The sequence below is a fragment of the Pristis pectinata genome, chromosome 23, assembly GCF_009764475.1.
Source record: "Pristis pectinata isolate sPriPec2 chromosome 23, sPriPec2.1.pri, whole genome shotgun sequence".
Classification (NCBI taxonomy): Eukaryota; Metazoa; Chordata; class Chondrichthyes; order Rhinopristiformes; family Pristidae; genus Pristis; species Pristis pectinata.
The window spans coordinates 29,473,876-29,487,076 of NC_067427.1; the positions used below are offsets into that span (position 1 = coordinate 29,473,876).

Consider the following 13,201-nt stretch of genomic DNA (forward strand, 5'->3'; position numbering starts at 1 on the left):
TACTGAAACGGATGAGAGACAATTCATATAAGTGATAGATGTAGTTTACATTCTGGTGTATATTCCCTTCAACGATTAACCCAACAATAAAGAAAAACAGAAAACAGCCTTTTTGTTATCTCACTTTTTTCTTTAATTTCCTCATTTGTCAGATGAATGGCAGTATGGCAATCCTGTGTCATAGAGGAGTCACAGAGACAAGAATACAGCAGAGATTATGACACCCTCATACCTTCCACATTCATGCTGGTACCTCTTCTACTGACAGAATCTACAGTTGTAAAGTGAAATAGCCAAGGTTGGAAATTGCACAGAACAATATTAGCAACGAATGTGTTCATCTACTATCTTAATTAAGGTATGGACTATTTTAACATAAATGTATTAATATTATTAAACCAACATAAAAGGAATCTGAAGCAAATACGTCAACACATAGATTACTCGTATTGTATCAGGCAATTTAAACATATTTCTAGTACCTGGCCTAAAGTAATTCATTGTAAACATTCATCAAAATTTGATGGCTCACCTAGGTATCACCTAAAATGTTCATCTAAATGTGTAATAATGCAGTGAAATCAGGTGTTCCGTCTAGTAAAAGAAGAAGGGAAATTTTTACCTTTGTCCAAGAGCTAATGAAGGTCATTCTAAGTATAGTTTGAAGAGTGGAGCTCCAGGCACTCAAAACTGTGTTGTAAGTTTAAGTCCAGCTGAGTGACAACTGCTTTGTAAATCAAAAGTGGTTGGTATAATTATCTTTAAATGACTGCCCATATTGTTGGCCTTGTAATTGCTGTTTGCACAAAGCAACAGTTCATCTCATGGCTTTAGAGAGAAATATCATTTTTCACTAAGGATAAAAAGATCTTCTCTGCACATGCTCCTTTTGTAGGTCAATATAAATCGCAGCTCACGTGGATCAGACTATTCCTATTGCTTTTCAGGAGAAGTAAAAATTATGGATTCAAATTACCTCAATGCATACATGGAAATCAGATGGAGTTACGGGTTGTGCTCATTCTGAAGCGTTAAAGAGATCTTTCCTTCACTTCTAGCATGTAAGATCTCGATTATTTTAATCCTATCAAGACAGTAGTGCAAAGCAGTGAGACTTGGTCCCAAGATGCGAGCACCAGGAAGGATGAAAACTGGAGAGGAGTTAGACCAACTTTGAAAAGAATTTGGAATTATTTGAGTCCACATCTTCAGGTTTCCTGCTAAACTCTGAAGCTAACAATTTATATTCTGCAAGCAACAAGAGCACATTTACACTAGTTATATTTTGTTAAAACAAAAATATGTGCACACTGCTCAGCTGATTAGGCTGCATCAGTGCACCTTCTTATGGTGCATCCACACCTGGGACACTTGCTTCCCTCACCTGACCTACTGCATTTTCTGTTAAAAGGTCTGCAGCATCTGCAGTTGTTTTGGTAAAATTAAGATATTGACCTGAAGGTAAGAGATTGGTAAATGGGTGATGGTCTGTCAATTCACAAGATCCTTATAAAAGCATACCATATGCATTGCCAATAAAAGGGAAGGGTCACTTCCAAGTAGAAAGGAACCACTACAAACTGTGAACTGCAACTGAGATCATCTCAGACCACTCAGCATAACAGAGAGTCAGAGTTTATTCATAATATACATCATTTAGCAACAAGAATTAATAATTTGTATCCTTGTGAAAATATGGTAAGTTAAGCTCCAAGAAAAATGAAAATGAAGGAAAAGATATAACTTATCAGATCTTGCTCAGTCCTCCTCATGCTCCCTCGGAGTTCAGGAGACAAATGTTTCCTTGCCTTACCATCTGCCTTTAAAGTATAATCTTGTGAGCAATTTCAAAGCTAAAGCAAAACCCAATCAGGTCCAACACAAAAATCTCCTGAGTTCAGGTAATGCATCATTAATGAAGACCAATATGATTAAATCTCTCTTCAGTCTCTCCTTGTCCTTACCCTGCCCTATCCTTGTAACTTGCTCTGTAAGTTAGCCATCAACAAACAGCTGGTGGTGGAAAACTTTGCTGGCCAGTGGCCTGAGAGATGTAGGTAATGAACAGAAGGATCTGCAGCTAAAGAGTACTGCCCTTATAAAGATGATGCAGGCACTGCATTAAGTATTAATCAAGTGTTGGGAATATTTCCGATTGAGTGCTGCAAGTGGGACTATTTAACGGCACAGTAATTCACAGCCAGTCCCACAGACATTTGCTCTGGAAGCTCTTCTCACAGAGGCTGTGAAATTTGTCTTTGTTTTCTTTGTGCATCCTTCCAATATCAAACTGTTTCTCGCAATCTGTATTGTGGCCATTGCAGACAAGCTTTGCCCATGATCTCATTGGGACAATTATGTGTGGCATCAATATTTAGTCCTCACTGTGTGGCAGAAAGGCATTCAGATTAGGGCATAAAAACTAAAAGCTGGAAACACTCAGCAGGTCAGACAAAGGTTTCCACAGGTGCTGTTTGACCTGCTGAGTGTTTCCAGCATTTTCAGTGTTTATTTCAGATTTCCAGTATCTGCCATTTTGATTCTGATTTTCATTCGGATTAGGATGCTGTATGCCATTGGAAGGACTACAACTGTCCTGTGCAGAGACTTCCTTGGTTTGTATGGTAGCCATGCTGACAAGTGTGGATACAGGAATTAGCTGCAGTAAGGTGACAGTGGCTTATATTGTCACAAGGCAGCCAACGACTCAGTCAGCCAGTTGAGGAGCACTAGGTTGGAGCAGGCAAGTCACAGTTCATAAGCTGATACAAAAGGAAGCATTTGGCTTGAAACTGAATTGTACCCATTTCTGATTCACTTTCACACAGATACATCTGGCAGGAATGCCTGATTGGATTCTTCACAGGAAATTCACAAAATTGGCTGAAGTGCAGTGTTGGGGTAGTTCACAAGCACTGAAACAGGACCCACATGACTCCCCAGTTAATGGGATACATGCCAAGAGTGAGATTTCCCATACAATAGAGGGACACAAAGATTCATTATCTCACAAGACAAATCAGGGTGATCAGCACACTATAGATTCCGTCTGCAGTGTGGAGACCCTCATCAGAAATCAAATTTTTTTGCAGAGTTCAAAAATGAAGTGCCGTTTATCAGGAAGTACAGAGCTGTTGCGATAGGCCATTTAGGTATCTGGAACAGGGGTTCATTTTATCCATGCATTGCAACCAGTGCAGGTGGACCTGCAGAGCAAGTTGTGGGGGAATTTAACACAGCACCTCTGGGCTTCCCCACCTTATTATTGGTACGTGAAAAGCAAAAAAAAACTGCAAATGCAGCAAATCTGAGATACAACAGAAAATGTTGGAGATAGTCAGCAGGTCAGGCAGCGTCTAGAGAGAGAGAAGAACAGAGTTAATGTTTCAAGATGATGATTTTTCTGCTGTTCTTTATTGCATTTTGATTATAAATTGTAAATGATCAGTTAATTGGCATTGGGGAATTCTGTTTGCAGGCACCTTGTGAATATTATTTCTTCATGGGGGGATTCTTATATCCCACGTGGACAATGCCTGTCTCCTCCGCTCATCAGGGAGCTGAGGCCATGGATGCTGAGCAGGAACATCTCCCAGTCACCACCACCTCACTCCTGCTCAACCACATGGCCTCAGGCTCTAGATCTCTTTGCTGTTCTACTTCTGGCACCAGCTGCTGTCTGCAGATGGTGAAGTTGTGGAGTGTGCACCACACAATGATAAAGTCTGGGTGGGTGCTACAGGATGCCTGCAGACCTGTGCAGACAACTGAAGAGACCAACAACATTTCTCACTACAGTCCTGGTGCTTCAGTGGCTCTCATTATGTCTGCACTGAGCTGTTGTGGTAGCAGAGTGCCCTGGGGATAGGAGCCAAGGTCATTGAGGGTGGCCCTTGTCCCCAGGATCCATTGGCACTGCAGACCACACACACCCCAGGGTGAGGGTACCATGAGTATTTCCTGGAAACATGGCATTCACCATGAGGAACTTCTTCTGGGAGCTGATCCCATACAGGGAGTGGAAACGTCTCCTGGGCATAAAAAAGGGTTACTAAGGAGAGCCCCCATGGGCACCTGAGAGCAGACAATGGGGCTAGTACTCATCGCAAGTCAGCAACACTGGCAAGTGCCAATGACCGAGATATAACAAGGTCATAGGTCGCATCTCAAGCTCCAATTATTGTCAGTAATGTGGCCACATCAATGCAAACTCTCTGTCTTGCAGCCTGCAAATCCTTATCATTTCATGAAAGTCATTGCAATTTTTATGTATTTTTATAACCTGAGCATCTATTACTGCCCAGCCTGATATCCCTCCACAGCATCAAGGTTCACCCATTTACAGTTACTGGCACTTCAGTGCTTGAGGTGAAAGTCAGGGTGAAATTCATATGACTTGGCTTCTTGTGCAAAGCACTGATGCAGTAAGTAGCATTGATCTTGGGACATTTGGAAGTATTAGGGCCATGGTCTGTGTGCTGTCGGCCAGTGATCCCAACATTGGCTGCATCCCTCAAGTCGCTCCTTTGTTTCTTCCTCTTAATGTAAATCCATTTTTTCCTCTGGCATTGAGTAGTAAATGGGCACAGTATTGGGCTGAAATATGCTTACCTTTCACTGGTGCTTGGAGGAGAATTGCTGATGTCTTCTTCACTGCTCGGCAACATTCCTGTCTTCTGCACCTCGTACTGCAGTGCAGAGGTAGGAAGTGTGTTGGGGATCAGATGTCGAGGTATCTGGCCTCCCCTCTGCCGCTGGACTCAGCATTGTGCTGGGAGGAGCTGCTGTGCTGAGCAGAGGGCCTAGATACAACGTGTCTGTCTCCTGAGCTTTGTGTCAGCCAGGGCTGACAATGTGGTACAGTCCCATTCACTTCAACAGGGCCACTGGCCTGGATGGAAATGCTACGTGAAGGAAGTGGCTTTTGTAGGTTAATTCTCCGTAATGTTTTACTTAATTTATTTCAATTGTGTGCGTTTATCACTTTTTTAAGTGATTTTTAATTATTTAAATTTATTTCAAATATTTTTGTGTTCATAATGATTAGAGCTGTACAGAAGAGTTGAAAGGACTTTGACAACACAAGCTGAATTGCCCTCCTTCTCTTACTCTGTATGAAAGATGCCTCCCTCTAACAACAGGCATTTCTCAGAATCTGAACTTTAACCCTTGGCCTGTCAAGATGTGTTTGTTCATAATGCAAGAGTTGTGAAGATGAGGGACACTACACAACATTTAACAATTACGATTCCTTTTACACGTCATGTACAAGGTTGCTGGCAGCTTCCATCTCCAGGTGCTGACTTCCTGTAACCTACACATGTCCATGCAACTGTCAAGCAGAAGAAGCCAGACTCTTCAGAGCAGTGAATATAAAGGAAGCTTGGTGTAATGTTCACACTTACACAGTAAGTGGGGATTGGAAACTGTCAAATAATTTCACTCAAAGCTTAAAAAGTCATTAAAATGTATGTTCTTATCAATGTTTAAATTACTGCAAAGGTAGAATTCATCACAGTTTATCATTTAATGATAACTATCTCCTTATCATGACAATACACAATTTTCAACATCATTGTAAAATCTCACCCCAACAGGCATAGTCTTTTACCTATTGCTGCTTGACTTAATGAAAAAAAACAAATACAGCAAGCTGCCTTCCTATCGCCTATTGTCAGAGTTTGACACCTTCCTCTACCACCATTCTCCCACATCCATCCCACATCACAAGTTTGTATTGCTGGAATGAAGTAAAAGTAAAGACAGTTCACAGAGCTGTAGAAATCGCATGCCCTCTCAGAATCACATTCAGCGAAAGGATTAGTTGCACCCTCTTTCACTGATAGACACAGCCATGTAAACTTGCCTCCAATTATAACACATAACTTTTATTACTGAGAGAGGAGATGATCATAGAGAAGGCCAGAGAATAAGAGAATATGGAGTTCCACACCAGAATGTAGACTTGTAATTTTCTTTTACATTTATGTTGGAGAATGTGATATTCATTCAAACTACCAGGTTAAAATGTAAACTGGCTTACTTTTATTGTAGGCTTTATAGTTTCCAAAGCCCCGACTATTATCTTGACCACTTTTTTCCATATAACCTCTCTCTCTCTCTCTCTCGCTCACAGGAGACAGACATGCTGACACAAAAATGGGCCACATGCACACCCAGCTCACTTTGATGAGTATTCTCCACAAACTAATACTATGTGCCTGATGTTACCCTCACCTAACCCATTCTTCAATGCTTGCTTCAATCACAAGGTGAAGTGTCTTCCCATAAGGCAGCCTTGTAGTTGTAAAAACTACAATATTAATGACAGATTAGAATTTCTCATCCATTTGTTGCCTTCAGCAATTTGTCTGAAAGCAGCATGAGCTTCCATATAAAGTTGGTGACTGCCACCTCCGAATGGCCACCGCCTTCCTCTGCCTGTCTTCCATCTCTAAACGGTCGGACTGTTTGTTCTGCCCTAGACAAGCTGAAGTTCCCTCAATTAAATATTTAGAAGACTGACACCACTGTTTTACAAACACTGTTCCCTAGCTGTCGACTCCATCCCTCTCAAAGCACCTGAATGAAACTGAACCAGGCAATTTGCTGTACGTTAGGCTATGTATATTTGCCATATGTTAGACTACAGAGCATATATCCACAGCATCACAAAGACCTCTTATTAAGATAAGATATCTTTATTAGCCACATGTACATCGAAACACACAGTGAAATGCATCTTTTGCGTAGTGTTCTGGGGGCAGCTCGCAAGTGTCACCACACTTCCGGCACCAACATAGCACGTCCACAACTTCCTAACCCGTACGTCTTTGGAATGTGGGAGGAAGCTGGAGCACATGGAGAAAACCCACGCAGACACGGGGAGAACGTACAAACTCCTTACAGACAGCGGCCGGAATTGAACCCGGGTCGCTGGTGCTGTAATAGCATTACGCTAACTGCTACACTACCGTGCCACCACTATAACATCACCACACTCTGTTCCTACCTCAGCTGATGGCTGCTGAAACCCTTTTCCTTGCCTTTGTTTCAGTCTGTACATGGTTTGCCTCCTCTCCACAAACTAATAATCCAAAGCTCTGCTGTCCATGTGCTAACACCCATCTTCTATGTGGTGACCAGCAATGACCCCCAGTTAAGCAGGTTCTCCGTGTCAAAGTGTGACTGTGGCTTCACTCTTCCCTCTCTCTGTTCTCTCCTCCTGCCTTCAACCTACTCCTTGCTCCTTTACTTCTGCCCTCTTCATTATCCTTAAAATTAATTTGTTGCCATGCCATTAGCTGCCATGCCTTTAAAATTCACTCCCTAAACTTTTCTGCCTGTGTCTTTTTTTTAAGACGCAGCTTAAAATCTACCTCTTTGACCTGGTCATCTGCCCTGGTATCGCCCTGTGCTGTGTTGAAATTTTGCTTGGTAACACTCTTATGAAGTGCCCTGGGATGTTTTGTTACATGTGTATAATGCATAGTTGTTATTTAATTAGTAAGTGATTAAAATGGTTATTCTTAAAAGCACTTCAGAGTCATTCTGAAATATTCTCACGATATTCATGATATTTTACAACATTATTTCTTAGTAGTAATAATTTGCCTGTGGCCTTGCCCATGACCAGCTGATGAATTTAACTTCTCTTTAAATACATGAGAAGCAATGACAGAGACAATGGAAACTTCACCCAAGTGACAACAGTCTGCTACCAGACACGGTTTCATCTAACAGTTCTACCTCACTGCTGGGCACTCCGCACTCAGAACAACAGAAGAAAGCACAAAATGAAAATTAGAACCACCAGTTCCACAGAACAATAACATTTCATGTTATCACAAATTCTTGCCAGCACTCTAAATTTCCTGTGGGAAGTTTTGCATAGGAATTCCCTGATCCATAAAATTAATAAAGCAAATCATTCATTCAAGCATTCCACTGAATTGAGCCTCAGGCCCTCCAGAAAACAGTCCCAGAGCATCCATTTATCCTGCTCCATTTGGAAGGGTTGAAATTAAGCTACAATTCCGTCTTACACCAACTGAGTTACAGAGCTGGTTTGAGAGAATGCATGCCCCACTCCCTTTCCTCTGTTCTTAAGTCTCTCATGCATAATACTGGGCTTGTATATCCCACAGTAATTCTAGTTATTGTCAAGTTAGCATTCCACTTTAGGTTATGATAGCTCCTAATGCATGTCAGTTCCTATTGTTATGCAACAAACAAAACACTTGTCAGTCATGTGACTTAAAACCTGCATTGCAGGACTGCTTTCTCAAAGCAACAAACAATCTGCTGAAGGAACTCAGTGGGTCGAGCAGCATTTGTTGGAGGAAAGGAATTGTCGACGTTTTGGGTTAGGATGGAGAGTGGAGAGGGGAAATGGCCAGTATAAAGAGGAGATGCACGGTTTCAACCCAAAATGTTGACAATTCCTTTTCTCCCACAGATGCTGCCTGACCCGCTGAGTTCTTCCAGCAGACTGTGTGTTGCCCCGGATCCCAACATCTGCAATTTCCTGTGGTTCCTCTGCTTTCTCAGATCCCATTCTGGGAGCTCACATCATGAAATTGCAATATCTTCCCCATGACCTTATGCCTGGGGATATGGACCCCTGATATACTTGTCCTTCAGGGAGAAAAACATGCTTTCAGATCAGTAAACAGTTTGCACAAATGTAATTAGCAGGACTTGGGTATAACTGTGTTCATGTACAAAACAATGGCCTGGAGAAGACCTGTGCCAGCAACATCCAGAAGAATGACTGAGTTAAACCACATACAATTCAGACAGAGTACGTTACTGGCACTGAAGAGCATTATCATTGAAATTACTGATTTGTTTCAAGTAGCAAATCATTTCAAACATCAAAAACAGAAAATATTTCACATAAAAAGAAACGAGGGAAGTATTTGAAATATGCCTAGGAATGTTTCATTTGTGTACCAAGAAAAATAAAGTGGAACAGTTGGAAAGTAACTAGAATATTTGTACTTAAAGAGATTTTTAAGCCATTTTTTCTGTTCTCTGTGACCTTGGGCTACTTTTCGTACAATGGAAGCACTGAAGTTGCATTATATGATGTTGTTGGCTGCAGGAATATTGGTAAAGAAGGTAATGTTGTTGGGATTATGGAAATGACAACAGCAGAATAACTGTGGAGACTCACTGAGAGGGAGTTAAGGACCTCACTGACAGTGCTCATGTCACCCTGTGATCTCTCCAGCAGAAATAAAATTGACTACAAACTCTTCCGAGCAACACAATGTTTATGTGCTATGCAAAAGAATTGTATCAGCACACTGTGCTCCCAGGGAGGCTCCTATAACCGTCAGGACAAGCTCTGTCACTGTGGGCTCCTCTGCAAGGATCACTGAACTGGTCATCTGCTTTGTTTGCATTGTCTGGACAGGAAGAAGAGCTGAAAGGATCAATCCCCTCCTTCCCTCAGCCCCTCTAATCCTGTTCTCTGCCTGGGAGAAGGGAGAATGTTGGTGTTCTGAAAGAAGTGCACATCAATCTGAAACCAGGATCTTAAATTTGAATAAAGCAAATAATGAAGGCAAGCCGTGAGTTGGTGATGGTAGATTAGGAAACCACGTTAAAAAGAATGTAAACAATGGCTAACCTTTAAAGAATTACTAATGGTTTGCAAGTGATATGTGTCCCTTTAAGGCAAGGTAATAACAGGAACATTGGTGCAGCTGGCTATCAAGAGAAGTTAAGGATAGTAGAGGGCGATGCAGAAGGTCCACTGCAACCTCTGGCCATCTGAACAAGAGGGTGTAAAGTGCAGGGACCCCGCTGACGGTGGCCTTGGCCCATTCCTGCTGCTTCCTCACAGGAATGGGAGGTGCTGCCGGAGTGGCCCTGGGGCATCTTGTAGACAGTACACACTGCAACCACCAGCGCACCCAGGGAATTAATGGATGGGGTGTCCATCAAGTGGCTGCTTTGTCCTGGATGATATGGAAGGTTCTATAGTGGGTCAATATGTTGAACATCCATTTTCCTCCATAGATGCTGCCTGACCTGCTGAGTTCCAGCTTTTTGTGTGTTGCTCCAGATTCCAGCATCTGCAGTCTGTATCTCCTTGGGATTAGTATAGATAGGCATGATGGCCAGTATAGACACAGTAGGCCAAAGGGACTGTTCCTATGCCATCCAATTCTGTGACTCTATTACTGGGCCATACAAGTAATGTGAACTCCTGGATCCACGCTTACTTTCTGCTCAATCAGATGATTCAGATTTAGCCTCAGTAAAGGAAAGACTAACCACTCCTCTTTGATGAAATCAATTGACTTTCATAAGAAGTGCTCCCTGTCCAAATGTTGGGCAAAATGGGAGAAATGGGATCAAGTTGGTCGCTGGCGAGCTGAGCGGGTAATCTAGGTCCAAGGTGGCAGTACTGAGAGGTAGCCAGCTCTGCCCTCTTTCAGATCAGGTTTAAACTGTATAAATCCCACAGTCTATCTGTGGAGTCATGAATGAAGAACATCAGAATCCTGCAAGCTGTTTGTGAAACCACATCCTGAAGACATCCAGAGGCATTGTGGAGGAGGGGGAGGGTCTAAACCAGAACTAGGAGTTTGACAGCAATGATCCCTTTTGTATGCCCCAAGCTCCACAGCCCAGAAACTGCTGGCTGACAGTTTTCAGGTACTAATACAGTACTGTGGGTCACCTACTAGTGTCTGTGAAAGTACATAAAGAGCCAAAACTTCACTCTCAACATTTACAGACAGCACTTTCACTGATGGTGGCAGAACAGACAGCATTCCCTGCGAATGTGCAGCAAGTTACAAGCACTTAGCCCCATAGACACAGCCATTGTAGCCAGCTCTTCAAGGGATATACCACAATCCAAGTAACACACTTCCAGCTGCTGGGGAGTGTTGCTGCTGGATGAATGGATGCTGCCCGATGGGAGGGAGTGCGGAGCACTCTCGGGGGTGTTAAGAGGAGCCTGGATGGACTGGTGCAAAGCAATGATCATAGAGGACATGATCTGTGTGCAAGGAGCCATGGAGATCTCCAGGGTTACAACCAGGTGCCCCTGGAGAATGTCACCAGGGAAGCTTGCAATGCTCTGTGCCCACTCTACCTGCTCCTGTGGCCTGAAAGATAAAGACTCCTCTCCCTGAGTAAGGAGTTTGGGGGATTAGTCTAATGCAGCAGTGAGTGGTGAAGTGTGAGATGTGGCAGAGATCACCAACGGCAGCTTGCAATGATCCAGAGGCTGGGAGAGAAGAGCAACAGTGACACTGAGTCCAGACACATAGTCATGTCTCAGTGAGGACGAAGAATACATTGTGAGTGCATGAATGGCTCTTTAAAGAGCATGGTTTCCTGACAAACAGGGTGGGTAAGTATGAGCTGTTGTTCATCAGACCAATGAGGTTTAAAATCTCGCAGCAGACTAATTTTGCCCATGGTACTTCTGTTGATGGAGAAAATATAGTGATGGGGAAAGCAGAAATGCTGCTGAGAAATGAGATGAGTTTCCCGCCAGGTCTGGGCACCCAGAACTGTGCTCGGAATAAATCTCCTTGAAGCTAACCTGATTCTCAGTGGCACAGTGTTGTTCCTCTGGAGTTTTCTGAATGAATTTTGAAACACACCTGGTTTATGAACAGGGAACACTTGAAGCCACAGCAGGTTTACAGCGAGTTCCTTTGCTGGAAAGTCCCCATTTGTCTATCTCTGAGTTTCCTACAGGCCAGGGACCATTCACCTGGGTTGTCCATGTTTAAGGCTACAGACCAAAGTGACAAAATAGATTGCAAGCAGAGTGACAAACTTCTCACCAAATAAACCTGTTCCTTAGCATAAAGAAGGCAGCACTTCTCCTTTGATGAAAGTCAAAAACTGCAGATACAGAAATTAGATGAAATACGAAATTAAAACTAAGAATGCTAAAATACTCAGCAGGTCAGCCAGCATCTTGTGGGGTTTGCACTTTGTTGTTCAAACTAAATATGGCTAATTTACCAAACAGTATTACAAAGTGCAAGAAGATCTCGGACCTAGTCAGAGCCCACCACCTGCATCTCACCACAACTTCCAGCTCATAGCCCAAGTGCCTTGCCACTAGATCTCTTACACCGACCACACATTACAAACAATTCTCAGCTCTACCTCAACAAGCAACTACTCCTCCCCATTGACCCAACTTGCCAAAGAGCTTCAAGCCCAGCAGACACAGAAACCCACACAAATGCACAGGGCAGAAAAATTACAAGATAAGATCTTCATAAGTCACATGTACATTGAAACACACAGTGAAATGCATCTTTTGCATAGAGTGTTCAGGGGCAACCCACAAGTGTTGCCACGCTTCCAGCGCCAACATAGCATGCCCAAAACTTCCTAACCCATACATCTTTGGAATGTGGGAGGGAACCGGAGCACCCGGAGGAAACCCACGCAGACACAGGGAGAACATACAAACTCCTTACAGACAGTGGCCGGAATTGAACCCGGGTCACTGGCGCTGTAAAGCGTTACACTAACCGCTACACTACCATGCCTGCCCTCTGAAATGGGCAGAGCATTTAAAGATGGCTTAGCGCGCTTGGAACATTCACGGTGGGGGGGGCAATGGACTCAGCAAAACATTTAAATGCAGCTAAATGCTCTGAGCAGAACAGTTACAGAGGCCACAGAGCACTGAACACAGCATTTAAATACAGCACTGTGTACGGGACATAACACTTACAGAGGGCATTGTGCACTCTCTAGAACACTTAGTGAACAGTGTGCTAGTGCATTTACAGACAATCCAATGCAACATGAAGAACAGGTACACAGAAAACAGTACCTGGGCAGAACATCTACAGAGCACACTGCAGATTGGGAAGAACATCTACAGAAAGAACAGTATATTAAGCAGAATATTTATAGAGGACACAGTGCACTGGATACAACATTGAGAAAGTGAACTGTGCACTAGATGGGACATATATAGATAGACCAATCCACCAGAAAGATCATATCCACAGAGCCCGGTGCACTGGGCAGAACATTTACTGAGGGCACAGTGCTCTGGGTGAGACACAGTCAATTCGACATAACCATTAATCAGGGCACTGTATACAGGGCTAAACTTATAAAGAGGCTATATTTTGGGCAGAGTCACCGAGTTAAACAGCAGAGAAACAGGCCCTTCGGCCCAACGTGTCCATACTGA

At 43.1% G+C, this 13,201-nt stretch overlaps 1 protein-coding gene across 6 annotated transcripts in view; it reads right to left on the reverse strand.

Annotated features, from left to right (window-relative positions):
* Positions 1 to 13,201, reverse strand: part of LOC127581956 (glutamate receptor ionotropic, NMDA 1) — a 103,563-nt gene that overhangs the window by 10,943 nt on the left and 79,419 nt on the right. For 2 of the 6 annotated variants that reach the window (XM_052036749.1, XM_052036747.1), the window contains one exon: positions 3,210 to 3,356. The exons of the other annotated variants lie outside the window; for them this stretch is intronic. In XM_052036749.1, coding sequence (XP_051892709.1) covers positions 3,231 to 3,356 — 126 coding nt within the window. In that variant the 3' untranslated portion in view covers positions 3,210 to 3,230. Of the gene's footprint in view, positions 1 to 3,209; positions 3,357 to 13,201 lie in introns of those variants that run through there. 6 annotated transcript variants of the gene reach the window in all.